At 37.4% G+C, this 16,544-nt stretch overlaps 1 protein-coding gene across 1 annotated transcript; it reads right to left on the minus strand.

Moving 5' to 3' along the window:
- Positions 1–5,316: 5,316 nt before the first annotated feature.
- LOC117382163 (sodium/myo-inositol cotransporter-like) lies at positions 5,317–12,255 on the minus strand. The gene is made up of 5 exons (XM_033979227.2): positions 12,206–12,255; positions 9,673–10,539; positions 9,347–9,542; positions 7,903–8,030; positions 5,317–6,420 (listed from the first exon to the last, which is right to left on the minus strand). Exons 2-5 carry the CDS (start codon positions 10,310–10,312, stop codon positions 5,333–5,335), a joined length of 2,052 nt encoding a protein of 683 aa, XP_033835118.1. The 5' UTR covers positions 10,313–10,539; positions 12,206–12,255; the 3' UTR covers positions 5,317–5,332.
- Positions 12,256–16,544: the final 4,289 nt, after the last annotated feature.

Below are 16,544 nucleotides of genomic sequence, written 5' to 3' on the forward strand. Positions count from 1 at the left end.
TTTTTTTTTTTTTTTTTTGCTCCAGAGATGTAGCGGTGATGCTGCAGAAAAGTGTGACAAAATGAACAAGCAAAACATCCGGGAAAGAAACAAAATAAAAGCCATGTGCAAAGTATTAAAATGAAAAACGTGCAGAGATGGATGTTGAAGCTGCATGACTTAAAAGTGTGTGCAAATCTGTATTACTAATAGGGTAGAAGGAAATAGGGGGAAAGACAGTGATAGAAGTGCATTTTATCTACATTTTATGCAATTTACATCTACAATTTCAACACAACACAGATCCCTCAGCTCTGCCTCTTCTGATTCTCAGTTCTCTGTTCTCCACAGCACACTGCACTGACCAAACCCAGAGATCACAGCTCCTATGCTCCAGTTTTTGGACGAGTACACATCTCGAACACATGTCCCCACCTAAAGCCCATAGACACTGGTATGAGCCCCTTGTGCATGAACCCTGATCCTGATGGAAACCTGCAGCAGGAGGTGCACATGTCATTGTACACCTCATGTTTTACTGAAAATACTGCCTTAACTGTGAGGACAACTGTTTTAAATCACGATTCTGGCCATTATAGTTTTAAAAGAAGCATAATGTCAAATACATAAAGTAAAACAGTATATGACTATGATCATGGTGCGGCCTTCTAAAGGATTGCATCATTTTCCAACAGTTGGGCATGCATGATGTTATTAAACTTTCATAAAGGTGCAATGCATTCTATTTAAGTGATTAGTACCATCAAAATACAACACTCTAAACCTCATATATGATGGTGATGCTCATTTTAGCTGATAAATTAAGCCACCATCACTTTGATTTTTAAAAAATATAGGTTAGCTAAACAGCCTACATTACATTAATGGGTGCGCACAGTCACACCATGTATTGCTTATCATTAATGTAAGTGTAAATTCATTTTCAAGTTAGTTATGAACCTTAAAGTTTTCAAGTTACAACCAAGTACTAGTGCATAGAGTCACTGATCTGCTCTGCATGTTCGATATGAAGCTTGGCCCCTGCAACAATAACACCACACACCAATCAAATGTTTTGTTTTGTTTTTTTCATTAAATGCAGAAGAATCAACACAATGGGAGAGAATATTTAAAGACAAAGGGAGCTCAAACCTTGTGTGGCTCATTTTACCTGATTTCACACTATCTATTATTATTTTTTGCATATTGTCCTAATAATAAACAGCTCATCACAATTAGATAACATAAGCCTTTTTTTTTCTTTTTTTTTTTTCTTTTGCAGTTGGCGTAGTCATTGCTATACCTTTTAAGTTTACTTTTATTTTGAAAATCTTTGTTTACCACTGCTCTTCTTTCTGTGAGTGAATCTCGCTCACTTGACAGCTTCACTTTGTTATTAAACCAAGACATCGCGAGATTACTGTCACTTTTTATCGCGACATTTTTACTGTGCGGATAAAAAATAGGATAATGATGCAGGCTGACTCACTCCGGCATCAAAACAATCTGCCGTTCCACAGAGACGTTTGAACACTTTTCAGTCTATTTGATTCAGCTCATTGTGCCAAATAGACCCACCTTTTACACGAATGGTCTTTTCAAATTTATTATCAACTGAAATGATAGGCCTAAATATATCCAAGGTCTATATATCTTTAAATACATACCTTTTTTTTTTTTTTTTTTTTTTTTTTTTTGCTTTATGTTTTTGTTTGGATTTTTTTTTTCTGCAGTTCATGATTGGGTATTATAAAAATGTAATCGCTTAATGTCCTTGGGTTTTAGAATGATGAAAAATTAGGACCATTGCCATAGCAGTTAACAATTTAATCAAGGCTGAAATCGTTATCAATTAAATTAAATCATCAGGTCAATTAGTCAACTTATCTTGCACTCTGTAACAGTTGGAGGGCATCTGCTTGTCTTAAAGGAGATAGTATCTTTGCACAGATTGCTCCACAGTATGGCATTAAACTTATATCTCCATGGAGACAAGCAGGTGGTACCAGCAGGCCAATGAGTCTGATCCCATGGAGAAGCAGTCTGCTCACTGTTTGCACTAAAAACTTGAAAATAAATAAATGTCAGATAAGTTTAATGCTATATTGCACTACACCAGGCAAAGCTGTAATATCTACATGGAGACACGTCCTCCATCCGAAAAGTTGCAGTGTATAGCTTTAAAGGATAGGTCTGAATATGCAAATAATGCCCTCTGTTTAAATTCTGGTTTCAGGTTGGTGACTGTGGCTTTTTGAACCACTGCTCCTTCCGTATATGGACCACGTTCATTTACATTTGTTCCCAACCTTACACGAGAAATGTGGTCAGGAATATATTTGAAGAAGAGTAGGTATGCACACAACACTGATGCTAGACTCCTACAGTGGACATAGAAACTGAGACAAAGCCTGCACACTTACTCCCAAACTGCATTTAATAAGTGACAACATTCCAATCACTAGATCTGCCTCAGGTCATTGTTTTATACACCGTCTGTCCACTGATTGGTTGACAAATCCAAAGGTGAGCCACAGGCGGTGTATACGCAACACAAAATAAACTGTGCATGATAGATAAATCCAACCATTACCCAGGTCAATCAATGATAGTTGCCATTGGGTAAGTAAAACACATTAGAAATATATATGAAATTACAGTAAGTGTTTAATTTCATATTCCTGATTCAAGCCACTAGGGGTCAGTGTTTTTAAGGAACATATTAAAAATCTGCTCTATCCCAATATATTTGAGGGAGGAGGTGGGGTTCTTTAAAGCAGGCAGTTACAGGGTTTCTTAGGTCTCCATTTCCAATATTACTCCTATGTTCAGATATTCAAGTCTTGCTCTAAATGTTTTTCCCCATGTCTAGGTCCACAGGAGCATTTCAAAAGGTCAAAACATTGACACTCATTAAATGCAGTTCCGGAGTAAGTGTGGAGAAACACATTGTACCCATTTTTTTTCATTGTCTCACTGTTCCAATCCCATTGTTTCTTATAGGCCTATTCATGGGTGTTAGACAAACAGTTCTGTCCTGATTTGAAGGACTTTGATTCCAAAGATATCATATTTTGATTTGAATTGCTTAATTGCTATGACCACGGAGGATGTTTGCCATAGCTTCAAACCCATGAATACCAAATTAGGGGTGTGTTACTGGCTACAATGAAGCTGTTGTGAAATCTACGGTATTTATGGTTGTTTGCTCAGATATAAAGTTATAGTCTAATCCAGTCTAATAAAAATATGTTATTTCTACAGTTTCAGGCTGATACCTTTATTATAGAACTACAACTGTCAAAATGAAAAGGGAACAGACTGGAATTACCTCTACTTATGTCATATCTTGGAAGTAAAATGATCAACTTCAACAAATACACCTACTTTTTATACAATGTATAATCTAACCTCACACATTTTAAATTAGCAAGAACAAACAAGAAGAAGCATTTGTCCGGAGGTGAGAACAAGCCTATAAGCTAACATGTTTGAGCTGGTTTTCAATGATAAAGACTGACAACAACAAAAATTGTGCTAAGATAAAGAAGTGTTAAATGATTTCCTTCTTGATGTTATGTGCCTTGTGGAGAAATGCACTTGTCAAGGCTTGTGGCAAGGTGTCTTTTGTTTTAAACCAAGTTAGAATAGAGAAAATGTTACAGAGCCTAATGTTAGTAATGATTGATAATTAACAAATACTGAATGGTCTATTAAATTATTAAAGATGCAATATGTAACTATTTATGTGTAGTCAAGCAGATGATGTAGTGAAGTTACAATTGACAAAGCATATACCATACTGTGGAACTTTCCAAGCAAAAGCAAAGCTATATCCATGGAGACAAGAAAGTTGCAGACCCTCCACCACTAGAAACGTTGCATAGTGTAGCTTTAGCCATATTTAGAATAAGGTTTTGATAATTTCTTTACAAATACTTATTATTAAAATATTAAATATGACGTAATATTCCAAAGATTTCAACTTCCCCATATATAAGTATTCGGATGCATTGCCTGTACACCAGTTTAAAGATGATGTAAACCATAATGTGCAAACATGTTTAGTACTTTCTGTTTCCTCTCAGTAACTTTCCACTGCAGCCCAGTGTGTGAGAAGCTCCTGAATCAACCAATCACAAGACACTTTACATTCATCACTTGTCGCCCATGGAAAATTTAAGGCATTTGCAAATAGGTGTGTTGTTTTCAAGAAAAATCTACTGAAGTAAATGACATTGGGTTGTTTATAATACTTTTAATATGTATTCTTACTCTGAACGGGCTTGCTTTTCCACAGATCTGACCCGTAACTTGCTGCCTGGTGGCATCATTTGCTTTTCTACATGGAGATATACATGTTTAATCCCATACTGTGGAATATCTGCACCCAGTTACTCTTTCAGTTACTTAAGTAGTACTTTTTTGTTGTTACACGAGTCATTTCTTGGACCACCACTTTGAACTTCTACTTGAGTAATATTATTGTTAAGTAATGTTACTCTTACTTTAGTACAAGTTGGCTACTTTACTCACTTTTGACCTCCTCTTCTCTTTCGCCAATTAATCACTAATAATATAAGATGTAAATGATGCATGTCCATATTTGGGCTTTTATTGTGAAAAACATAACACCAAAACATACAATAATAGGCCCTTTTCACGCAGGCGCCTGGCTAGCGTTAAACCTCTCAAAAACTGCAAAGCCACACTTCCCACTCGATTCTTTGCGTATTGGAAATTAGCCAAGTCGTGCTAAAAACAATCAATATTTACATACAAGTCAGCTGACAAAGTTACATATAGATAATGATGCACAACATGTCAAGGATTTTACTACAAGGTAAATACTTCACTGGAGGAAGCTTCTGTGTTCTGTGTGTCTGAAAAACAGCTACTGCTGTCATGAAGCTAATGCAAACTTCAATTAAAATGAATTAGTGACTTTATATTGCGCTATAATCTGAATGATTTTGCACAGAAAAACATGCAAGATTCTGCTAAATCCTAATCGAGAATGAATGGTGCAGAAGAGTGGCTTTGTACTTTTTGATAGAATTAGCCAGGCAGCTCCGTGAATGGGCCTATAGGTTAAACACACACACACATATATATATATATATATATATATATATATATATATATATATATATATATATATATATATATATATATATATATATATATATATATATATATATATATATATATATATATGTCTACATGTGTATGTATATGTATACAGTAAATACAGTAGTAGTAGTAGTACTATGTTTTAATGAAACCATTTACAAACCACAAAAATAGACATTAGATTGGAGTAAAAAATATCAGCTTAAATCTTTTACAAAATTTACAATGTGAAATACACAAAAAGAAACACTCCAACTCCACAAATGAATGCTAAAGCTATGTTTAGCACAATCTTCATTTTCGGTGATTCGTAAAGAAGTTCGTCCACTATTTTTTCTTGTTCTTGTGCACTTGGTTCATACGTGGAGGTTGGATCTTCATTAATTCCACAAAACCAGTTAATGACTTGGAGACATTTTGAATTCCCAATATCGTCGTAGCAACTTTCTTCCTGTTTTTGGCGGTCATTTTGATTTTCTGTAGTGCTGTGCTCATTTATTGCAATGTGACCATTTAAACTGCCATTGCCGTTAAGTTGTGAATGATTTAGCAGTTTCAGTGCATTACTATCATTGGACCTTTCTTGCAATTTTGACTTTTTCCTATTACGCAATCCCCAAAAAGTTGACATTTTGATTTGCTCTTTTGTCGGAGGTGGAGTTAGCAAACTTACAATAACTGTAACCAAAGCAGAAATCCAAAACAAAATGGCTGCCACATACATAAAATGGACATCCTTGATAAAACTTGGTCTATTGTCTGGTTGGTCACAATGCGGTTCACGGTAGATAAATGCTAATATTAGCCTTATTGTCCCAAGTACGAATCCGGTTAGCGCTCCCCAAAATGCTCCAGTTTCATTGCAGCGATGCCACAACACTGCTAGCAAAAACATAGCGGCTATTGGTGGTGTTAAATAATCACAAACTTCTTGTATATAATAAAACATTTGCCCACCTTGCATTTCAATGATAACCGGTACCCATGCTATGCTAATTATAACAACAAAAACAACCGCTAGCCTGCCAACAATGACCAATTCACGGGACGTAGCTTGTTTACGTAGCATCTTGTAAATATCCAGAGTGAAAATGGTGCTAGCAGAGTTGAAAATGGAGTCGAGGTCGCTCATAAGTGCTGCTATCATGACGGCTAGCATCAAACCGCGCAGTCCAATCGGCATCACGGACATCACCAAACGCGGATAGGCGACGTTACTGCAGCCAGCCGGGGAACCGCAGACCTCCATACAGTGATCAGGGCTGATGCAGATGAGGTCGTCGACAAAGAAGATACGAGCGATCATACCTGAAAGAACAAAAACAGATTAAATATGTTAGCAGTTGTTGTCCTTATTGGTTAAAAATAGTAAAATGGTTACATTTATAGCGCTTTTCTACCTTCTAGGCACTCAAAGCACTTTATATCAAGGAACCACTCACCCTTTCACACATATTCATACCCTAGTGTACGCGGAATCGCACCGCCAACCTGTAGGCCCCCGGTGGAGATCTGACCGATCTACTAAGGTCTAGGTCTAGAGTGGGATTCAAATTGCCAACCTTTGGATCGGTGGACGAACACTCTTCCAACTAAGCTACGGTTGGAAGAAAAAACATGCTGGAGGGTCCGCTACCTGCTAATCTTCAAGGAGTTGTGGTTATGGTTTAAGTTATGAGTTATAATTTATAAGTTAGGGTTTTGTCTGCAATGTTCCACAGTATAGCATTAAACTTTTAAACCTGCTAGCTGACACATTCCAAATGGGAATGTGAGAAGACACATGTCTTCCTGCTCCTGTCAGCAGCACTTCACACGAGACACATTGTTTCAAGAGGCACAATTGTTGTTTCTCATTTTGTTTTTACTCTCAGGACAAATGTTCCTGTGTTCAGGCACTTAATAGTTTTTACAAATCATTATTCAAATGTGTTATCAAAATGATTAATATGTCCACATATGAGGACATTCGTTTTACATCACATTTCTCAGAAACCACATAATGTAAAAAGATCTTGTTTTTACACTCATCTGATCCCAATCAGACTAAATAACAAAGAGAAATGAATAATGCATGTCATGCAAGAGCTCGGGTCTTAGGCGGTTAATCCACTCTACAATGATACATGTAATTTTTATTCTATTTTGTGCGTAAATCAAGATATGAACCTTAGTAACAGACAAACCAGTCGTCTTCTTTCTCCGAGGTCGCTCCTGCTAGTGTTAGTAACAGGTTTGATTTGATTGACAGTGTTGCTAAGCGCCTCCTTCCTGCTAAACCAGTGGTGTGGGCGGGAAGAGGTGTTACCTTCAACAGCCTCGCTCCTGATTGTCTCTTTGGTTTCTATGATATTTACCAGAATTCCAAATATAGAACTCGCTCCAAATTGCCCCCTATAACTGCTCTAGCTGCGATGAGCTTCATTGGACTGGAGATGAACATATGAGTGACGTCACAGTCTCTTAGTCCACTTCTGTATAAAGTTTATGATCCCACTAATTGTAAGAATGCATTTTTACAAGGAGGCAAGCAGGTGGTTGACACTACATGAGTAAAGTTACATAGTGAACCTTTAATAAGTCTTTGCTAAAATGGTATTGCTCTAGGACCGAGACCAATCAATGCTTCCAATGCCTCTGGTTGATAATAGCCTAACATATATAAATAATAAGGATGTAAATTGTTCCCTGGAGGATAGTGTTTATAAAGGTGCTTATAAAAGACGGTGTTTTTTGGGACATAAGAAATTGAACACATCATTATAATGCAAATTGTTACACATTTGATACCTGGGATAACGATTATGAACATGGGGAGTATCTTCAGAAATCCAGCCATGATGGTGGAGGCTTTGACGTGAGCAATGTTTTTAGCAGCAAGAACTCGCTGGACGATCACCTGATCTGCACACCAATACCTGAAAATAATGTGTAAAATGCACACATTACAACTGCAGTAATAGTACAGTTCTGTGTGTCTGCCCCTGAGCTCTGGAACGCTCTGCCCCCCCCCCCCCCCCACGCCCCACGCCCCAACAGCCCCCACAGTGGAGTGTTTTAACTTATTTTATTGATTTATTGATATTTTATGTTTTTGCTCTTATTAGATTTGACTGGTTTTATTATTTTGGAACAAGTAGTATTGAACTGAGCATTTATTGATTTTAAATAGATCTTCATATTGTTTTCACTTATCTCTGTGCAACACTTTGTTCATGAAATGTGCTGCTATACAAATAACGTGGATTGGAAGTGGATTAGAGTACTTTGATCCACTTAGCTGCCTTCAAGTCATCTGTAAGAGGTGTACTCTCTGATGACTGCACTTGTTCTTAAAGGTACAAAATACAATTAAGCTTTTGGTGAGGGATTTTACACAATTCGTGTTTTTCACCTCAGATTCAGGCATGTGGGTGAAAAATATATGGGATAGGGGTCAAGAGCCAGTTTTCCCTTCATTCCATAGTGGTTTCTTGTGAAATATCCAAAAGGTAAATTCACAACGTTGAACCAAATGTACCAACACCGGCGTGAGAGCTTTTCTAGACAACAGTCCGCCGTACAACTCCACCTTAAAGCTAGAATGAGGATAGAGAGGTTCAGATCTTAACCAAAGAAAAGAAATGGTTTGAGAGGGGAGTTAAAGAACCTATTTTTGTTAGAAAAGACAATCCTTCTTAAAACAGGAATGGAGGCCTGAGACGTAATCTCTCACCGATCTATAACTCTATCCTCAGACCCAAAACAAACAGGAACAAAGAGAACAATAGGGGACATTAAAGGTTGAACAGGGTCCTTAAGGCTGAAACTGGAGACAATAGCTATTTACAGTTTCAGTGTAGTTAGCCCCTCCCTTCAGACAGATATACAACAGTGTCCACCAGCGATCTGACCAGAGCTGAAGAAGCGGCTTGGATGAGCAGCCAAACGTCTTCACTCCTACAATCATTTGTCCTGTTGACAGATTTAAATTTCACCTTTTGCAATGTTGAACCTGATAACAATAAATAATAAATAACTTGCTAGACGACTTGCTATATAACAATAAAGAATCATTATAAGTTTATCAGTTTTAGCTGCCCCTGCACTATATTACATGTTATTGCCCTACAGAAAGTTGTGAAGTCATCCGAAACTCAGCAACTTTTGTTCAGCTCTGCAAGGCGACTGCTGTGATTTTGGGCCAAACAAAAACATATTGAATTGAACCTCTGATCTCTAAACTATATATTACCACAGAGAAGCAGGGGTCTGTCCCAGTAAAAACCCAGGCCAGGGCAGGTCTGGGTCGGTGGGTCCTCTCAGGATCCTCAGTGCTGCAGGTTTGGGGTCCAGGTGGAGCAGACAACTGTTGGAGAAGGTCAGGTTTGGGTAGGACAGCATTATGGACGTGATGTTGGGACTAGCCTGCATGTATTTGGTCCGAACACCTTTAAAAACACAAAAGAGACGTAGGAAAAGTAGTAAATAGTAATAACTTCATCTTAAGAAACAAAAAAAACAAACATACCACAGACCCAAAGGGAGAGTGAATGTGAAAAAAACAATACCTAAACGTACCTTCAAGCCCCCCAACTTTGAAGAGGCTAATTCCAGTTAGCGTTAAAGCTCCACCGATCATTAAAATAGCTTGAATCACATCTGTATAAATCACAGCCACAAGTCCTCCCGTCACTGTCAAAATGGCCGTCATGGCGATGAGCAGGATGATTGACAGGTAAAGGTTCCACCCTAACGACTCCTGAATGAACAAGGCCCCAGTGTACAGATTGACGGACAATTTGGTAAAAATATATAGCACTAGGCTAAGTGTAGCGAAATACACTTTTAACCTACGCCCGCCGAATCGCTTGGACAAATATTCTGGCATGGTGTAGACACCAGACTGGATGTAAACTGGAATGAATAGCCAGCCTAGCAACTGGAGGAGTAGCAAAGCGTTGAACTCCCACGCGGCAACGCTAAAACCGCTAGCCGCTCCAGACCCGGCAAGTCCAATGAAGTGCTCGCTGCCGATATTGCTAACGAAAAGAGATGCACCAACAGCCGCCCAGTTCATAGAGCGACCAGCCAGAAAGTAGCCGCTAACTGTACTACGGTTAGCTTTCCACATGGCTAGAAACCCGATGGCAAGGACCAATAAAAAGTACAAGGCGACGACAATGATGTCAGCAACTTCCATTGTTACACTGGCAGCCATGTTTGTAGTTTTTGGTGTAGAACTGCTCCAAAAACTACAATTCCTCTTTTTAGTTCAGATGTAATCAAAATATATAAAACAGTTGTTTGTTTGTTTTTATTTTATCTGTCCATAATTTGATGATTTTTAAGGTTCGTCAATAAATCAGGCTACATTTTGTTTTTGTGACTGAAAATCTTTGCAGGTTGAAGTTTGAATGAATTTGTCCAGCAAGTTGCAAGTGCCACCTGGAAAATAAAATGAAAGAAATAAACATTAATTTCACACTAATGTAATAAAAAACACAACAACTGAAAACCAATAGTTATAACGGCTTGGACTTTTATGTGGATTCCAGTCTGTGCCACTAGTCTATCCATGTGTCACAGTACAGTTCAAGAAAAAAGTATTTGGGGAAACTACTAGTCAAGTAAGACTCAGGAACTGTACAAGAAACTGAACATAACATCTGACTTATAATTTGAAATGAGTGTAATTATACTGACAAAACATTAAACAATGCACAAGATTTGGTATTTTCAAAGAATAGACTTAAAAATTAGACAAACTAAATCATATCTGAAGAAGCGGTGCAAGATCCACAAATGTTTCAAATCATTTAATATTCAACATAAAGCTTTTGTCACAGTGGGAAAAGTAACCACAACTTTTACTCAAGTAAGAGTACTGTTACATCACAGTACATTAGCTACTCCACTGAGGTAAAAGTAGAATGTCTGAAAAGTCATTCATTTCAGAAACAGAAGTTGGATTAATTGGCTATAGTTCAAAATATGTTAAACAAACCCGAAGAGCAAGACAGAGTGGAATGTTCCTTAGTAAAGTTGTCGATGAATCTAATATTGGTTCATACAGGTGATTATTATTAACCAGTTATAAACCATGGATAAACCAAGACAGGAGGACTGAACCAGGACTAAACCAGGACTGAACCAGGACTAAACCAGGACTGAACCAGGACTGAACCAGGACTAAACCAGGACTAAACCAGGACTAAGCCAGGACTGAACCAGAACTGAACCAGGACTAAACCAGGACTAAGCCAGAACTGAACCAGGAATAAACCAGAACTAAACTAGGAATAAACCAGAACTGAACCAGTACTAAACCAAGACTAGACTAAACCAGGACTAAACCAGAACTAAACCAGAACCGAACCAGGACTAAACCAGGACTAAGCCAGAACTGAACCAGGACTAAGCCAGGACAAAACCAGGACAAAATCAGGACAAAACCAGGACAAAACCAGGACTAAGCCAGGACAAAACCAGGACAAAATCAGGACAAAACCAGGACTAAACCAGGACAAAACCAGGACAAAACCAGGACAAAACCAGGACTAAACCAGGACAAAACCAGGACTAAACCAGGACTAAACCAGGACTAAACCAGGACAAAACCAGGACTAAACCAGGACTGCACTGATGGACCCATGGCTACAGTGTGCATCATTTAACTCATCATTAACACACATAGTCCAAACCAAATGAACAAATCTACTAATAACAGAGGCTATTTAACATTTACACATTTTCTATTGACCTTCTAGATATATTGACATATAGCTTTCATTATTTCATTTTAGAAAGAGTTACATATAGAGTACTTTAAACACCAATATTACTCTATATGTTATATGATCTATGTTATAATGTTGTAATAAGAAATGCATTAAAATAATCTAATAATGCTGATAACCAGCCCCTGTTTGGATGAATGCTTTTGCAAAGGTTATGTAAACAAGCCTTTTCATTATTTAAAGTTACCCTAGTGTCTATTGTTCAGAGCTGACAGCCTTGACCTTAAAATCCGCTATAGAAACCAGTACAGTGAGAAGCGCTGGGTGAAACGTGGTGCAGAGGAGCGTAAAATGCGCAAAAGAGCCTCACTCACCTTTTTATCTGCGTCTGTCCGAGGGGCTTCGTTTTCTTTTCGGGTCTCGTGGTCCAAGTGAAGGAGGGTTATGCACGGGGTAGAGGCAAATATGAGGCACAGCGACCCCGCCCCCCGAACACATCACCCGTGGACAGTGCGTCAGGTGCGTCATGTGCGTCAGGTGCGTCCCGACCCATGTCAAAGTAAATAAGCGCATTTGACACCGTGTTATGTAAACTGATGTTAAGTAGCGTGTCTTGTTGCAACCTATACTTCCACACATATCACGTTTTTATTTCAATATTCTTCGCTTATTTGCCTAGACTATTTTGTATGGGTGACTCTACCAGGCCAAGTTACAGGCTCAGATCTGTGGAGAGGCAATCCCACTCTCTCTAAGAATGCATGCTTTTAGAAGATTTTTTTTTTTTCAAGCAATAAAAACACCTGTAATTGAAAACACAAGCTAGAAATAACCAAAAGTATACTAGACCCTCACCAAAAAGATGCACGCTGCACCTTTAAAGTTAATAAATACATGATAGAAATTATCTCTGTGTGGAGTTTGCATGTTCCCCCTATATCTGGTTTCCTCTGGTTTCCTCCATTACTCTAAATATGCAGAGTAGGCTAATCCTCCAGCGAGGTACTCCTGCTCTGGACTTTGGTTTATCCAGATGTATTGAATGATTAGTCAAAATTACATGGGATGGATTTATTATTATTTATTATGTTACGCTGACTTTATAATTTGAAGGTGTGGTAGTGATTTGCTGTTTTACTCATCATGTAAAATGTTCAGGTTTTCATTTTCTTCTCATTCTGACTTTGCGTTAAATATGTATCAGAGCTTTACATCAGTTAAATGGCAGTTTCTGGAAATAGAGTTGAGAAGAAAAATACAGGAAGTTGCGTTGAGTTGTTTTTGTTTTTTGTTTTTTTGTAGAAAAGGCAAAATACAAACAAATCAGGCACCATACAAAATACAATATATATCAATGGATGATGCTGCATTTGGGGGAAAAAAAACAAACAAAAAAAACAGCCAAAAAAAACAAAACAAAAAATAGTAATAATACATTTTATTTATATAGCGCTTTTCAAGATACTCAAAGTCGCTTCACAATACATACAAGAATAAAATATCACAAAATTTACAACATAAAATCAAACATTAAAAGCAAAAAAAACCTCAAAAATAACTTAAACCAGGGCATAGTTGTTTTGTTTTTTTAGGTAAAGCCATTTTTTCTATAAATTAAAGAAGTTTGAATGTACTTTTAGACTTAACAAGGGCCAGACACAATATAATAACATATTCAGTGAGGCTGTCCTTAAGAAAAGTACATAGTAAAATAATTTCCTTAACTGATACATTTGCTAAATGAATCCACTGTTGAAGGTCAAACAAAAAATTTGACACGTAAAAATGAAATGATCCAAATCCTCAGCATTCCCAAAATACACAACTGTCAATGTCTGTTTTAAATTTGCATCTTAAAAACTCATCAGTTGGATAAATCTTGTTAATAGTTTGAAATTGTATTTTTTGTCGGTTTGTTTTAAAGGGGAGAGGAAAAGTCAAATATTTGCATTTTATCTGTTCCTTTTATAAATCTCTAAGTATGTAATAGCTTTTAAGAAGTTTCAGTAAGCACCTTCTTATATATTGGTCAACCTTAGAATGAAAAGTGTCTTGTTTAACCATATTTACATGAGGAGACTGTGGGAGCACCTTGACAATTTGTTTATATTTTCTTTGTGTTCAGCAAACATCACATTTATCACAGAATCCCACATATTTCACACACCTTTAGAAAACCACTCATTGATGAAGATCGATTTCCTATTTACAAGTACATATTATTCCAAACAGGAGCATTATGGGTAAAATTGTGCTTGAAGATGAGTTTTGAAAATAGAAGAACCTGTTGATGGAAATCTGAGAGTTTCACTGGGAGTTTTTTATGGTCAAAATCTCTAAACGCCACTTAAAATGCAAGGACAATAACGCAAGGAAGCCATTTTTCTGACAGTTTAAACATTCATTTAACAAAATAAAGGTCTTATCATTTTTTATCCGATCAGAAAGTAAATTTATAAACTAACCAACGCCAAAATGACAAAAAAAATGACAAAATTAGAGAAGATTTTTTGTAACATCTTAAATATCATGATGTTAAAATGGTGCGTCTAACCCGTGCGTTCAAATTATACATTAAAATATACAAAAGTGTTGAGGTAATGAGCCTATTCATGCAAGTTGGCACAAGACTGGCAAGTATCATGCTGCACTGGGTGAACTTGTTTTTTTATGATGTTGTTTTGGTTTTGCTCTATTAGCTATAATGTACAGCTAATGAGTAAACCGTGACCTCTGACATTTCTACCTAAAACTAGAAGCCAAACTGTAAAATTGTTACTCATAAACTAATGTTTATTGTGACCTGAATGACTTGGCAGCAGCCTCACGTGTTTTGAGGACGATAATATAGATTTAAAAATACAACGGTTTTAAATGAAAGACACAAATGATGATGATGAGATGATTTTAAAGGAACGCTGAAATATCACTGTTTATGCATACGTGTGTGCGAGATGAAAAGCTACGCGTTGACTCATTTTCTGCTAATGCACAATGATTTTGCAGTTTTGGCAAGTGGAACAAAGTAAACCACGATGTAAAGTCTAGGGAGAAGCTATAATATTATCCTTAGATCTGAGAACTGTCACGATACTAAAACTTCAAGCTCGATTTTGCTGCTAAGAAATAGACTCGATACACAGTACTGATTCTGATACCTCAATGATAATAGACAATAGAATGTGATTTTCAACATAGTACTTTCTTTTCTATTCCCATGTGGCCTTATATCTGTGTAATCCCTCAGTCGTCCATGTAGGTTCTATAGTGGTCCATAGGTGTATAATAGTCTACCTGGAAAGTTCCATAGAATGATGTTAAACTGGTCTATCTTGCATTTATGGAATTACAGGCATGTCCACCTAACCAGAAAAGTTACATAGTGCGTCCTTTACTAATTGTTTTCTTTTATGATCTAGTTATCACGATGTTTACAGACAGAGACATGGCTGTTAATCTATGCAAGTGGCCGCTCCAGAGTGAAGTCTCATGACCAAGGATACAATGACAAGGTGCACAACTGCAGCTGATCTAATGGAAAACCACATTGTTCATTAGACACGTTAGATCCTGTACTGTTCTATACACTGTTACAAGGCAAGGCAAGTTTATTTGTATAGGACAATTTGTACACAAAGTCATTCAAAGTGCTTTACAGAATAAGAAAGACATTAAAATCACAATAAACAAATCAAACATAAATAATTATAATAAAATGAACATTAAAACAGAAAAGTGCAGAATAAAAACCTTTCAGTCATGTGCACAGATAAACAGAACCATTTTGAGCCTGGATTCAAACATTGTCAAAGTCGAGCCCGTCTCACATCTTCATGAGACTGTTCCAGGTTTTAGCTGCATAAAACTGAAACACTGATTCCCCATGTTTAGTCCTGACTCTGGGCACCAGCAGGAGGCCGGTCCCTGAAGTCCTCAGAGTGTGAGATGGTTCATGTGGCTGAGATGTTCTTTGGTGCTGGTTCATGGAGAGACTTGTTACAAGCAGAGCTGCTTTAAAGTCTATTCTCTGAGCCACAGGAGCCAGAGACCAGAGCACAGGACACGTGTGAAGTACTTCCTGGTTCTAGTCCAGACCTGAGCAGCAGCGTTCTGAATGTACTGTTCTGTCTTAAGGCTTGTCGGGAGAGGCCAGTGAGCAGGACAGTACAGTTGTCTAATCTACTGGAGACAAATGCATGGATAAGTCTCTCTAAGTCTGGCTTTGAAGGCAGTAAACATTTGATTTTTGCAGTGTTTTTAGATGGTAAAAAGCTGCAGTTATTGATTTGATGTGGCTGTTGAAGTTCAAGTTTGAGTCCATTATTACCCCTAGATTTCTAGCCTGATTTGAAGGTTTTTTTTAGAGAGAGAGAGAGACTGGAGGTGACTGCTGACACTTTCTCTATGTCTTGTCTGAGTTTAGCTGGAGAAAGTTGTTTGCATCCACACACTGATCTGTTGGATGCAGTGGCAGAGTGAATCCACTGGTCCATATTCACCTGCTGCAGAGAGACATAGATCTGAGTGTCATCTGCAGAGTTGTGGAAGGACACATTATTGCTACATGTGTTAATTAGATCAAACATCAGCTGAGCTGGAGGGTTTGTTAATCTGTTTACTGTTGGAAATAGGACACAAGAATTGTTACTGCAACTTCCAATAATGTTCAAAAAATCTTTTATCTGTAAATCTCATAATGAAAATCTCATAATG

This window comes from Periophthalmus magnuspinnatus, chromosome 2 (genome assembly GCF_009829125.3).
Source record: "Periophthalmus magnuspinnatus isolate fPerMag1 chromosome 2, fPerMag1.2.pri, whole genome shotgun sequence".
Lineage (NCBI taxonomy): Eukaryota > Metazoa > Chordata > Actinopteri > Gobiiformes > Gobiidae > Periophthalmus > Periophthalmus magnuspinnatus.

Coding starts and splice junctions, on each gene's coding strand:
- LOC117382163 (XM_033979227.2), bottom strand. CDS start 10,312: ATGGCTGCCAGTGTAACAATGGAAGTTGCTGACATCATTGTCGTCGCC. Junction 9,543..9,672: donor CAAAGTTGGGGGGCTTGAAG/GTACGTTTAGGT, acceptor GTGTTTTTAAAG/GTGTTCGGACCAAATACATG. Junction 6,421..7,902: donor GTTCATAATCGTTATCCCAG/GTATCAAATGTG, acceptor TTGTTCTTTCAG/GTATGATCGCTCGTATCTTC.